Below are 14,962 nucleotides of genomic sequence, written 5' to 3'. Positions count from 1 at the left end.
CGTGACAAACAATTGTAATGAAATTAGATTTAATTTTTCAATATTTAGATTAGATAGGTTGATTTCACATTTATCTAATCTCCCATCTCCATTCAAAAGATTTATAAGCCAATAAAATAAATTTCTGCGAGTGAAACGAATCGTAGAAATTTATTCACTACTGTCGTGTAGAACAAAACACAGAGATCTATCGACTTGGTCGCTGACGAAACCGCAAACGCATTCATATCATCGTCGACACCGTACGCCGCGGATAACACCGCCGCAATCACCACTCTCCACGTTTGTTTGATCACAAATTCAGTTTCTAGCACCTTTTGTCCTCTCTGTGACTTTGAGTCTGGGAGAGTGTTGTTTTCTCTTCTCGATCATAGGTCCTATCGCCAAATCAACGATTCACCATCTGCATCTCCGATCCGAACTCGGTGAATCTCAATTTCAACTTCTTCTTCCTTTTTATCGATCTGTTACACTTGTAATTGTGTAACCTGATACTAATTGTTATCATAACCCTAATGATTATGTATGCATATGAATCTGGTCACAAGTTAATTCAATTCTCTGTTTTATTTTGATTCTTATTACTACACGTGTTGTTTTTTCATGTATTGCATTGTTATTTACCAATTTTAACTTGTGCAGAATAAGCTATTCTAAGTTTAGTTGAGTGAGGAATAGTGATCAAAAAGAGTTTTGGATTTATTTGAGTTATTTTGATAATTATGTTGATTGAAACTGTGCTTTGAAGTTTGAATTCTAGTGCATTTTGTTGATTATTGTTTGTCTTTTAACAGGCTTGGTGATGAAACAAGTGTTTTGATTATTGAAAAATAGTTTGATTTGGATTGTTCTGTAATCTATCATGGGGACTGAAAATCCAACTCGTCCAAACTTCCCTTCAAGACCTACTTCCTCGCCTTTTGCTGCTGCTCCTGCTGCTGCACAGACTATGACACCTTTTTCAACGACGGGTCCTGTGGCTGGATCAGAGCCTCCTTCTTTCCGACCTACTACCCCTGCACCTCCTCAAGCCCCCACACCGTTTTCATCGTCTGGACCTGCTGTTAGACCAGGGGCGCCAAGTTTTAGACCTACACCACCGGGCAGGTTTAATGATCCATCAGTGCCTCCTCCTCCCCCATCGTCCAATGTCCCGCCAATGCCAACTGCTGGAGCTTTTCAGCATTTTCCAGCACCTCCCTTTTCGTCGACAGTTCAGCCTCCTCTTACACGGCCTCCACCCTTGGGACAACCATCAATTCACCAACATGCAAGTCAACCACCTCCCTTTCCCCCATCTATTCCACCTCAACCACAGATGCCTTATGTTCAAATGGGGTCTCCACCTATGGGTTCAAATGTTCCTCCTCCTCAATTTCAGTCATCTGTTCCTGGATATGCCCGTATGCAGCCTGGTGCAGAAATTCAAGCTCCACCTATGCATTCCTCTATTCATGCAAATCAAGGAAATTACGGACCTCCACCACCTGCATCATCATCTCCTTTTTTACCTCATCAAGGAGGCTATGCTTCATCACTCCCAGTGGGTAATCCAATAGGTATCCAGCCAACACAGCAACCAGGATATGTTCCCCCTACTGGCACCATTCAGGGCTTGACAGAAGACTTCAGTTCGCTCACAATGCAAACTCGTCCTGGCACATTGGATCCACTATTTGATGCTAAAGAACTTCCAAGGCCGTTGGATGGTGATGTGGAGCCAAAAAAATTGGCTGAGATTTATCCCATGAATTGTGATCCCAGATATCTGCGATTCACTACCAGTGCAATTCCAAGCTCCCAGTCCTTAGCTTCAAGGTGGCATCTGCCTCTTGGAGCAGTTGTATGTCCACTTGCTGAATCTCCGGATGAGGTTAGTGCCTCTTTTTGCCTGTTAGAGGAGCCGTAATATAGTGGGCATCTTATTTACCTTTGTTCACTGTTCATTGTTTTCAGGACGAGGTGCCTATAATTAGTTTTGCTCCAGCTAGTGTTGTACGCTGTAGAAGATGCCGCACATACGTGAATCCTTATGTGACTTTTACAGAAGCTGGAAGAAAGTTCCGGTGCAATGTATGCACCTTGCTTAATGATGGTACTTCTTACTCCCATAGCTTTGTTTTGTGCCTTTTAACTGAGAAGTCATTATGGAAGAAAATGGCAGCAATCAAGACTCAAACCACTTTAGACAAGATATTCATAGAGGCTCTGAAAATTCAACAATTTCTGTATCATTCATTGCATTCTATTGGATAAGCCCAAAAGGGCACTTGATAAAAGAATCCAGATACTTAGTTTATTTAACTATATTATGTGGATTATAGTTCAGTGTTATGTCATGGAAGCTAAACTTGTTCTCTGACTTTTCTGACTCTGTATATTCATGTAACTTGTGCTTTACTTAAGATGTTAATCTGTTGAGTTTTATGTGCAGTTCCTAGTGAATATTATGCACAGTTAGATGCCACCGGAAAAAGAGTTGATTTGAATCAACGACCTGAGCTTACAAAGGGTACTGTAGAATTTGTTGCCCCTGCTGAGTATATGGTGCGGCCACCTATGCCCCCAGTATACTTCTTCCTTATCGACGTTTCCATATCTGCTGTTAGAAGTGGTATGATTGAGGTAAGCACCTCACTTCTGGCTCAATGTAATGCTTGTACTGCATACCAAATCTCAGCCATTACAGTTTTCACGTTTTTTTCATGAAAAAATAAATGATTTTTTTCTTTCTGTTGTGCAATGTATGGACTTATTTTTGTCGGGAGTTAAAAATTCATGAATCTATATGTTTGATAAAATCTGGTTTTAGTGACCATAAACAAGAGTCACATGAGTTGTTATGTTTTTATGTATCTTGTCTCAGACTAGTTCAATTAGAGAAGAAAGTGGTCTGTGTACCAAATTACTCATCAATATGGTTTTCTTTTCATGGAACTTTTATACATATCTCTTAGGTGATTTTAATTATTCAAAACTCCTCCATTCTTTAAGTAATTTCATGATAGCTGGAACTCATAATTATTGGCGTATCTTATGTCTTATGTCTTTGAGGGTTGCATTGCATACTATGCTTTTCCAGTGTGTTTGTGGAAAAACTTTTAGAATACATGTTTTATTGGGGATTATTTACCAAAAGTAATTTTCCAGGAAGAGTTATGCTTATGTATTGCATATACAAATTTGTACCAGTATAACTAAAATTCAAAACTTACAAGTGAAATTTTCTCAAAGTAACAGTTACTTCTTGGTAAACAACTTTTTCTTGCCAACTCTTAAGTTATGGAATGCATTTTGTATTTGGGGTTACACAATAACTTATTTATCCCAACTATTTTGAAGGTGTTGGGCACATGTTGTCTTGATTTCTTATGTTATTGTTCTTAATTCAGGTTGCGGCCCAAACAATCAAGTCCTGTTTAGACGAGCTGCCTGGCTATCCACGAACACAAATAGGGTTTGCCACTTTTGACAGCACTATACATTTTTATAACATGAAGGTTTGTTCTTTGTAGTACTATTAGCATAGTGCATTACCGCTGTCAATATGTCTATTCTTCCCTCTTATTTGGCCTTGATTTGTACTAATCATTCTGTGTATCATGCTATTGCAGTCAACCTTGGCTCAGCCACAGATGTTGGTAGTCTCAGATCTGGATGACATATTTATTCCACTGCCAGACGATCTTCTTGTTAATTTATCCGAGTCAAGAAGTGTGGTGGAAGCCTTCCTAGATAGTTTGCCAACTATGTTTCAAGATAATGTTAATCTGGAATCAGCTTTCGGTCCTGCTCTTAAGGCTGCTTTCATGGTTATGGTATTGTTTATATAATTAACTTCTATTGTGATTCAAGGTTATGGTATTGTGTGTATAATTAACTTCTATGGTGATTTTTTAAAGGGTCTTGTTAACCAATGCTCCCGGGGCACTAGTTAGGAACCAAAAGTAGAAAGAAAAGTCAAGTTTTGTATTGAAAAAAACACATTTTTACCTTTCAAAAAGTAGAATACACAATTTCCAAGACAAAATTTCCTTTTATAATTCCTTAACCTGTGCCCCCGGGGCACTAGTTAACATTTCCCTTTTTTAAAACATAATTTCCTTTGCTAGTTTTAACCCCATAATAAGTAGTGAACTTGATACATTTGATATAAATTGCTATTAATTGAACCAGAGTTGTGTATATTAGTTTAATAGATTGGTTTTATTGATAGTCTAATAGTTTAATTGGATCATGGTTATGGTATTGATATAAGCTCTACAAGGGGATATTGAGTGTTGCAATTGCAGACCTAGTTTTATTGATAGGCAAAGCTTTAACAATAGCGGAAAGATATATTGTCGTGTGCTTTAATTTTTTTTAAAAACAATGCAGATCTGTTGCTTCCAGATTTAAAATCTATAAAGCATTGTGATGGGAATTGTATGACCCTGTTACCTGTACTAGTTGTTTCACATCTCTTTGGGATCGTGATTGGAAATTCTGTCTTATTTAGGAGAGAATAAGAGACCTGATATTTCAAATTGGAAGTCCAACATGTAGAATTGTCATATTCGCACACTGCCTTTTTTCCTTTTATCTTATTGCAAATTAGAATTAGACAGCCCGATATTTAAGCTTTGGTACACTGGCAAAGTTAGTTCAAGAAATGCGGTAGGTATTATTGTTGAGGAGGAGAGGAAGGATATTGTGGATGTAATAAGGATAGGAGATCATATTATGACCCTAAAATTTGTAGTGGAACAAGACACTTTTAATGTTATTAGTGCTTATGCACCTCAGGTAGGGTTAAAACACCTTAAATTTAAGTTCTGAGAGGATTTAGAAAACTTTATTTAGGATATACCACTAGTGTTTTCCAGAAGGGGATCGAAATGGGCATGTAGGGAGTGTATCAAGATAAATGCAAAGGCTAAATCCATCCTAGATTTTTTGCTGTCTTTTGATTAATACTTGCTTTAGGAAAAGGGAGGAACATTTTATCACATACAAGAGTGAGGTGACATGCTCTCAGATAGATTGCTCTCTTATTAGGAAATCAAACTGAAAGATTTGTTTGGACTCTAAAGTCATACCAGGAGAGAGCTTGGCTATTAAACATAGATTATTGGTTATGGATGCAAGAGTTAAGAGGGGAGCAAAGATAAGAAGTCACAACGGGGATCCTCAAATCAAGTGGTGGCATTTGAAGGGTGAAGAACAAAGGATTTTCCAACACAAGATTTAGAGGGAGGATTCAGGCAGCCACAAGAAAGTGCAAATTATATGTGGGACCAGATGGTACATGTGATTAGAAAAGTAGCAAAAGAAACTTTGGGAGAATCAAAATGTTTTGGACCCGGGTGTAAAGAATCTTGTTGGTGAAACGAAAGTGTTCGAAGTAAGGTTCGAATCAAAAGGGAATGCTTTAAAGCTTGGTCCAAGTGTAAAAAATATCAACACTTGGGAAAATTATAACGAAGCTAAGAAAGAGACCAAGAAGGCGGTGAGATAACGAAGCTAAGATAGAGACCAAGAACGCAGCGAGCGAAGCAAGAACTCAAGCTTTTGAAGGGTTATTCCAATCCTTCGGCACCAAGGAGGGAGAAAAAATTATATATAGGCTTGCTAAGGGGTGGGAAAGAAAGATAAGAGACTTGGATCAAGTGAAGTGTATAAAGGATGAAGAATGTAGAGTTTTGGTTCATGAAAAAGATTTAAAGAATAGACAACTGTAGTTAGCTGAAACAGTTAATTAGCTTGACAATTAGTCTGAGTGGGATCAAAATTGTATAAATAATAGGAGCGGAGGAAGAGTGAGGGGTGATTCTGAGGGAGGAGATGCATTCCATCATACTTTCGTGATCTATGTCCTTATTATCATGTTGATAGTGATACTGGTCATAAGACATTCTTTTTCTAGTGAAGGTTGTCCCTCAACCCTAATCCAGTTCTGTCAATAAACAAGTTTACTTGTGTGAAAACAACCAAGTGTGTGCTGAAACTTTCAATATTCTAAGATTTAATACCTTGCTGAATTCCAAGTTCCAATGTGGGGATGGAGGTTTGCTCACAAAGTCAACTTAATAAATTAGATAAACCAAGTTGCACTCCTTGCATTATGGGGTGATATGTGGCTATCTAAACTTAAGAGAACACTATCTACCTTGAATTTGTTGACTTTTGAGTGCATTTTTTCTTGTGCATTTGACAATTTCATTTTCTTATGCATTACTCTGTTATGGTCTTTCCATGCTTCTGCAGAGTCAACTTGGAGGGAAATTGTTAATTTTTCAAAATACACTTCCATCTCTTGGTGTTGGTCGCTTGAAATTAAGGGGAGACGATTCACGTGTTTATGGGACAGATAAAGAACATGGACTGAGACTGCCCGAAGATCCATTTTATAAGCAGATGGCTGCTGAGTTTTCTAAGTACCAAATCTCAATAAATGTGTATGCATTCAGTGATAAGTACACTGACATAGCCTCCTTAGGTATTTTATTTTCCTTCAATTTCTATGTATTTTATTTTCCTTCAATTTCTATGTATTTCGTCATGCCATTCTATTGTTAAACCTGTTACTCTTGATTAGAATCTGGAAGATTGATATATTTGATGATTCTTCAGTTGTGGCATTGTTTTATGGTGACTTAATGACATGAGTTTATGGGCTTCAACTATGATTTGATTATAAACTGATACTCTAACTCATGGATCTATTTGACTATGAACTGGTCTGTAGATGCTCAAAAAGAATTCACAAGTTATGTGTTGATTGTAGTAGTTATATCTGTAAACAATGTATCCCCGTGTCCCATGTAATTCTGTCAGCATTTGCGGTCTTCTAAGCATATAGTCTTGCGTGCTGATGATCTTATACTTGAAGAATATTTTTTTTTTTTTCCTGTCTGTGTAGGAACTCTGGCAAAGTACACTGCTGGTCAAGTGTATTACTATCCAGCTTTCCAATCAGCCATTCATGGGGAGAAATTGAGTCATGAATTAAGGAGAGACCTCACCAGAGAGACTGCATGGGAAGCTGTAATGCGTATCAGATGTGCAAAAGGTTTGTGCATTCATTTTGTGTTGGAAATATTTACCTTCCTTTCCTCCTTTTTGTTACATGCAATGCGTATACACAGGTTAGCATATATAAGAACAAACATACACATATAGTAGATGATCGTTGCCTATGTTTTTAGGTGTTCGTTTCACAACTTATCATGGAAACTTCATGCTAAGGTCCACAGATTTGTTAGCACTTCCAGCTGTAGATTGTGATAAGGCCTTCGCCATGCAGTTATCACTTGAAGAGACATTATTGACAACTCAGACTATTTACTTTCAAGTTGCATTGCTGTATCCTTTCTTCAAGAATTCTTAAGATGAATTCTAATATACTCATGACGAGCTTTATTGGTAATGATTAAGTTTATATATATATATGTTTTTAGTCCCTATAAATATGTCAACTTTTCATTTTAGTCCCTCTAAAATTTTTGTTCAACTTTTAGTCCCTATAAAATTTTCAATCTTCACTTTTGGTCCCTCTTTAAAGTAAACTCATATCTAGAATTCATATTTTTTAATAAAATTTTCCATAAAAATTCAAAATATTACAAGAATCACTTCAAAAAAAATTTAGAATTTTTTAACAAATCATGAATTTTTATATTTTTTACGGTTAAAAATTCATATTTAATTTTTGTTTTGTTAAAAAATTCTAATTTTTTTTAAGAATTTTTTTTAGAATATTTTACACATTTCTGTACAATTTTATTAAAAAATAAAAAAATTAAATTAAAAATAGGGACCAAAAGTAGTAATTGAAAATTTTATAGGGACTAAAACTTGAAGGAAAATTTTAGAGGGACTAAAACGAAAAGTTGGTACTTGGTATATTTATAGGGACCAAAAACATATTTAACCCTTTTTTTTATGATATTAATTTTCAAAAAAGAAAACAGAGTGTAATTCTTAGAGAATCAGATTTATTTTCAAAGGTAGTTTGTACTTTTGAATCATTCCTGAAAATTACATTTTTTCTTTTATTTAAAAAAATACTATTTTTTTTTTTTTTTTTACTATTGACCTATTGGCCAACATATATTCAAATAAACAATACACACGAAGAGGTGGAAGTGTGGAGACTCGGGATCGAACCTGGGGTTCCACATAAAGTGTCCTCGCAGTCAAACCACTGGGCTGTAACAACGGCGACATTTTAAAAAAAAAAATAGCCGTATTTATTCTTTTTTATTTATAGGCCAGTCTGCTATTTATACTTTTTTTCTTCATAATACATCGATGTCATCTTTATCATGCTTTGTTTTTACTATTTCTCTTCTCCTTTTAAACAATTGTATGAATGTCTACCATGCTTGATATTCAGTTAAGTTCAGTAAGTCAGGATGATTAGTATGCAAATTCTTTTAAATCTGATGTATCCCTAACAACAAAATAGTTATACTGCATCTTGTGGAGAAAGGCGTATCAGAGTACACACAATGGCAGTGCCAGTAGTTACAGACTTGGCAGATATCTATCGCCTGGCTGATACTGGTGCAGTTGTCTCTCTATTTTGTAGGCTAGGTAAGATAAACCAAACTTCTGGACTTATATTCCGATCTGGTTGTTTCTATCTTCTTATACGGTTCTTATTTGCAGCAATTGAGAAAACATCGTCCCAAAAACTGGAAGATGCACGGAATGCTGTGCAACTAAGAATTGTGAAAGCCCTCAAGGAGTATCGAAATCTTTATGCTGTGCAACATCGCTTGGCCAACAGGATGATATATCCAGAGTCTTTAAGGCTCCTAAAGTTGTATGGATTAGCTCTTTGTAAATCAACGGCTCTACGTGGAGGGTATGGCGATGTTTCATTGGATGATCGATGTGCAGCAGGACATACAATGATGACTCTACCGATAAAAAAATTGTTGAAACTTCTTTATCCTAGCTTGATTCGACTTGATGAATATCTTCTGAAGGTATGTTTTACCCGCCCTTGATAGTATATACCAATAATAGGGATAAACTGTCTGATTTATTTTTGTTTGTGCTGTAGCCATCCATACAAGCTGATGACTTAAAAAGTATCGAGAGAAGGTTACCTTTGACTGGGGAGAGCTTAGACTCTAGGGGCCTTTATTTATTTGATGATGGCTTCCGGTTTATTATATGGTTTGGTAGGGTGATTTCACCTGATATAGCAAAGAATTTACTCGGGGCAGACTTCGCGGCAGAATTATCAAAGGTATTGTTTATTCATTCTGTACAAACCTAGGTTCATAATAGGTTTATTTTTCTAGGCAGAAGAGAGAGGGTGATCGAGAATAAGAGTTTATTATAGGCTGTTGTCATCTTCAAATTTATCTTGGTTACTTTTTGGTTCTTAATTAGAAAAACTCATCATATATTTTATTCTTGTTTTGTATTCTAGTGTATATACAACTGTTGAATGATAAATAATTGTCACAAAGATCTTGCTTGCCAATTTTTATTCTTGTTTTCCATTGTTGAATTCAAAGTATATTACATTATGGAGTTTTTTACGTACACAGTAAGTGAAACACTTTTACAGTCTCATCTAATCGGAGCTCACATTTTTACCATGTCATATTAAAATAATTTAATTAAAAAGGAAAAACTAAAACAATTTGAATTATTCCTTGCAAGTCGTTCAACAACTCTCCTCTCACATAACTCTCTACTCGTTGTTCTCACACTGCTGGATGAACAACCGTTGGGAAGTGATAGACAAGAAAAAATCATTTGAATTGACAATTTTGTAATTTGAAAAATCCTCGTTGTTCCTCCTTTACTTGTCTATAACAACAACCAAGCCTTATCCCACTAAGCAGGGTCGGTTTCCTCCTTCGTTTGTCTAGTTGAACAAAATTTGAAATTCATCTGTTGCTGTGTTGTTTCTTTTAACAGGCTACTCTCCATGAGCATAATAATGAAATGTCAAGGAGGCTGATGAGGGTACTTGAAAAATTAAGAAATGATGATCGTGCATATTACCAGCTGTGCCACCTTGTGAGGCAAGGTGAGCAGCCTAAAGAAGGATTCCTCCTCCTTACAAACCTTGTTGAGGACCAGATGGGTGGTAACAATGGGTATGTTGATTGGATGCTACAGATATCCCGACAAGTGCAACACTCATAATATATATAGGTACGGATTGTAATATTCTGAATACCTTGTCGCGTGTTTGACTAGAAAACTGTGGCAAATTCTTTAAACCTTCTGTTTTAGTGATTTGAAGGCAGGGTTTGGGTTCTAGCTTAGGAAGGTAGGGTTTGTGTATGATCTTTTGTTTGAATGTTCTATATTTATAGTGATAATGATCTGAACATAATCATATATTTATACACCGATTCCCTTTTGACAGATTCTTCCCCATGGTAGATAAGCAGAGTTTTGTCAGACTTGTTATCTGTTTCATAAGTGAGAACCATTTCTTTCTGCTTCGGGAATAGGTTGAATCTAGCCTTTAAGGTGCTTGGATTCTTGACATAGCTAATTGGTTGTGACTCCTAAGAAGGAAGCTTCTAAGAGACTGTTGGTTCCACCTTGAAGGTGTCAATTAGATGAACTCTACTATAGTGATTGAATTAAAATGCGCTGTCATGTCGTTCAGTCCTTGATAGAAGCGAAAGAAGTAAAGAAACAAAATTTTCCCTGTATTTTTCCTTGTGAGATAAGTTTTTTCCTTTTGTTGTCAGCTTATTGTTATTCATTCATTTTGTAGAAAAAGAAAATAGACAGAAAGAAGATATGACACGTCCAAATCAGTCTGCGAAATATTTAATTTTGTTTTGTGACGATGGTTATGTATTTTGATTTTGATTGATATTAGTGTTGAAACTTTTTTCTTCCTGATTACGGCTCGTGTTTATCTGCAATTTTTTTTTTTGTCTTCCCCAAATTCTTTATTGCGTATTGCGTTAATGTGTGTAATTAATGAACAATATCTTTCATGAAATTAGTTTGATCATGAACAATATTTTTTAATGACAACAACAATATAAACATTATTATAGAAAAAAATAATTTAAGGGTAAAATTAGAATAATAAATAATCTAACTCAAAATCTCTTAATCCTTTTTATACATTTTTATAGATAATATTGTTTAATCTTAGTTTTGGTCTTCTTATTTTCATCTTTTTATGAAATTGGTCCCTCTGTTTCAAAGTTTGACAATTTTGACCCGGTTATCATATTTTTTAACTAGTAAGAGATGATATGTGATAGGTTTTAAATGTCTTAGAATATGATATGAAGATGAAAAAGTCTCAATATCGACGGAATCATAAGAAAATTACTTTAAAAACTTCATTTAAAACATGTTATATCACCATATTTTAGACAAAATATTATATAGAGGGACCAAAACTGTTGAATTTTAAAATAGAAAATCAAGTTAGCAAAATTGTGAAAGTAGGGGGACCAAAATAGGGAGGTTGTTACTATTTTATGGAAGTTGTCAGTTTGGAAGAGTAAGTTTCTATCATTTGGTGGTCGTTTAATACTGATTAAGTTTGTCCTGTCTTCTCTACCTGTTTATGCTCTTTCCTTCTTCAAAGCTCCTTCAGGTATTATTTCTTCTATTGAATCTATATTTAATAAAAAAAATGTAAAAAAGATAAAAATTGGGGGGGGGGGGGGGGGGGGGGGGGGATGGTGGTGGGGGATTGGGAGGAGATGATAGGGGAGTGTAGGTTACCGTTGGCTAATGTTCTTTTGCAGGATAATATTGCAGAGCAATGGAAATGGCGACTTGAAATTTCAAGAACCTATTCTGTTCGATCGGCATATGATATGTTAACGTCTGATGATAGTAATTTGGTTAATGAGGTGTCAAATTTGATTTGGCACAGACACGTCCCGCTGAAAGTGTCTATTCTTGCTTGGCGTCTCCTTCGTAATAGGTTGCCTACTAAGGCGAATTTGGTGGCTCGGGGTATGCTTGCTCAGGATGCGAACTTGTGTGTTGCTGGTTGTGGGGAGTGGAAACAGTTCAACATTTATTTGTTTCTTGTCCCATTTACAGTGCGTTATGGCATCAAGTTCGTGCGTGGATCGGAGTGAGCGGTGCTGATTCGATTGAGGTGTCTGACCATTTTTTTCAGTTCACTTTTTTGATAGGACAGAATACAACTAAACGCTCCTTTATGCAGCTTTTGTGGCTCTCTTGTGTGTGGATGTTATGCACTAAATGTAATAATAGACGGTTTAATAACACTGAAACTACTATTCATCAGTTACTAGAAAAGGTTCAAATTCATTCTTTTTGGTGGCGGAAGGCAGCAAATGTTGTTCATGTTTTAGGGATTCATAATTGGCTCGCTTGTCCTACTCTGTGTTTGGCTGAACTCTCTTTGTAATTATCGTTGTTTTCTTTTACCACGCCTTGTGCAGGAGAAACAACTCTTTTGTTGTTAATATACGTCTCATTTTTGCCTGTTAAAAAAAAAAACTATTTTTTAATTAATATTTAAATAATATTATAACTAAAAAAATAGTATAGAAAAATAATTTTTTTTTAAGGAATATAGAAAAATACTTTTAATGAATGGTAAAATTCAAAAGTGAAAAAGTCAATCCAAATCTATGGCCTTTTTCTTTTTATACCACGGTCTTTAAATATAAACCCTTTTGAAAAAATATGAAAATTAAGGAAGTTGATTGTTGAATTAATTTTGTTGGCAATTGTCATTGTTTTACATGTTTATCCTTTAAGAAAGAGAATTAGTTAATGTTTTTATGGAAAATTTAAATGTCGAAGAAAAATATGTAATATAAATAGGAATATAATGGTAAAGAAATAATTAATGCACACTAAAATTTAAAAGGGGTCTTATAAAAAACAATAAGAGAAATTATAAAAAGAGTTTTTCTAATTACACCATGTTTAATTCTGGTTGCACCTCAAAATGACAAAATTATCCTTCCATAAAATTTAATTTTCAAAAAGCATCTTCCTTTTTTCTTGGTTACACCCTAAAATCCCTCTTCAGTTTAAGTAGGTCATGTAAACTTAGTTTCAGCAGGTCATGTAAACTAAGTTTAAGTATATACTTAAACTCAGTTTAAGTAGGTCATGTATGTAAACTAAGTTTAAGTGTACATCTAAAAGTTCAACCTTGTTCAATGATTATAGGTAATATTAGTTTAAGTATGTACATGTAAACTTAGTTTAAGTAGGTCGTGTAAACTGAGTTTAAGTGTACATGCTTAAACTCAGATTAAGTAGGTTATGTAAACTAAGTTTAAGTAGATTATGTAAACTAAGTTTACATGAACCTACTTAAACTGAATTTAAGTTAACCTCAACAATGTAAAACTGAAACTGTCGTACAGTGCAGTAGAACAAGAAGAAGAAAATTGAAACCAACGTTATTAAAAAAGAAGAAAAAATTCACTTATTTATATTCAATCGAGTGTGAATGAAAGATATTTTGATTCACTTTTTAATCTTCCATAGAGATTAATTGAACATCACGATTGTTTGATCGTTGGTGGGTGAAAAAGAATGGAATTTTAGAGTGACAATGAATGAAATCAAGATTTTAAGAAAATTTATATAAAAGGACATCTTTAATATTATCAAAAACTTTTTAAAAAAATTGGGTGTAATCAAAAATATATATAGTGTGAATAGAAAAACTCTTATAAAAAACGATAAAAGAAAAACTTAATGATTCTTGTAATTAAGGAGAGAGCTAAGATACTTGCTTCCCGCTTCTTATGGAATGGTCCACTCCCAGATTGCGTGGGGTATGTCTGTGCACATCGGGAAGAAGTTTTTTTTCGTTTACTTGGTTTTTTGGGAGTTAAATTTGTCGTTAATATTGATCAAATTTTGGAAATGTTTAAATTTTAATTTCCCATTTTTAATGTTTTGAATTAGGAAAATTTTTGGTACACTAAAGTTTTGTTTGACATCTAAGCAAAATTAATTTAAATTTAGAAAATGCCAACCACAGTCTCGGGACACTGTTTAAGGACCACAAAATAGTAAATATTTTTAAAAATAGATGTATTTAATGTATTGAAAACTAAAATATTTGACTTTTTTAAAGAATAATTACTTGATTAAGAATCCTTAAAACGTGTTCCAAAAACACTTGTTAGCAAGAGCAAAAATTTAAATCTACTTCAAAATAATTAAAATAATGAAATTTTGGAGTTTCTTCATTCAAAAATAAAGAAATTTTGAAGTTTCCTAATTGAGGTACAGATTAATTATGAAATGTTTAAGAAATTGATAATTATAGGTAACAAAGTTTTTCAATCTTTATGTCACTTTTCTGGAGTTTATATCTACATGATGAAATATGAGATAAAAACATGAAAAATCTCCGATAACAAAGTTAGAATTTATGTGTGTATTTTTTATTTTACATTATCATTTTTCAGACTTCACATGTATTTTTAACAAGATAAAATAAGATAAATTATAACGACAAAAGTGCACTAGTGCAAGGTGTGTCAAAGTTGAACACAAAAAGTTAATTACAATAGCAAAAACAACCGAACCCAAAAAAGAAGCAAAAGGAAGCAGAAAAGAAGAAAAGCTACACGGTGAAACTCGTGCATGGTAAAGGGTTCGGCAACTACCCATGATAATTAAAAGGAAAATTATAATTCTTTGCATTTAACTATAAAAAAGATAGCAGCATAACTTTATCAAACAACCGATATCTTTGTTAATATTTGTTATTCATTTCCTTCTAACACAAAGAGTCAAATCAACCATATTAACCCTATTTTTAAAGAAAATATGTGTAATTAAATTTAATCTTTCTTAAGAGAAAAACATAACACCTTTAAAAAAGACATATGTAATTAATAATCTATTTGATAACGTATCACATATTTTATTTGACAAACCAGACTTCGATAATTATTCACGTGGTGGAAGTATGCATCATACTTAAAATTCATTACGGAATAATTTTTCATCT

The 14,962-nt window shown here is 34.2% G+C and overlaps 1 protein-coding gene across 1 annotated transcript; it reads left to right on the top strand.

The window, feature by feature from the left end:
• Nucleotides 1-87: 87 nt before the first annotated feature.
• Nucleotides 88-10,875, top strand: LOC11429581 (protein transport protein Sec24-like At3g07100). The gene is made up of 14 exons (XM_003626112.4): nt 88-425; nt 795-1,873; nt 1,957-2,095; nt 2,435-2,625; nt 3,393-3,500; nt 3,615-3,818; nt 6,247-6,478; nt 6,902-7,051; nt 7,188-7,344; nt 8,450-8,577; nt 8,653-8,975; nt 9,053-9,241; nt 9,925-10,164; nt 10,382-10,875. Exons 2-13 carry the CDS (start codon nt 863-865, stop codon nt 10,153-10,155), a joined length of 3,063 nt encoding a protein of 1,020 aa, XP_003626160.2. The 5' UTR covers nt 88-425; nt 795-862; the 3' UTR covers nt 10,156-10,164; nt 10,382-10,875.
• Nucleotides 10,876-14,962: the final 4,087 nt, after the last annotated feature.

The sequence above is a fragment of the Medicago truncatula genome, chromosome 7 (genome assembly GCF_003473485.1).
Source record: "Medicago truncatula cultivar Jemalong A17 chromosome 7, MtrunA17r5.0-ANR, whole genome shotgun sequence".
In the NCBI taxonomy this organism is placed as follows: Eukaryota; Viridiplantae; Streptophyta; class Magnoliopsida; order Fabales; family Fabaceae; genus Medicago; species Medicago truncatula.
The sequence above is the reverse complement of the archived record's forward strand: the minus strand, read 5'-3'. Positions and strand labels throughout refer to the sequence as shown.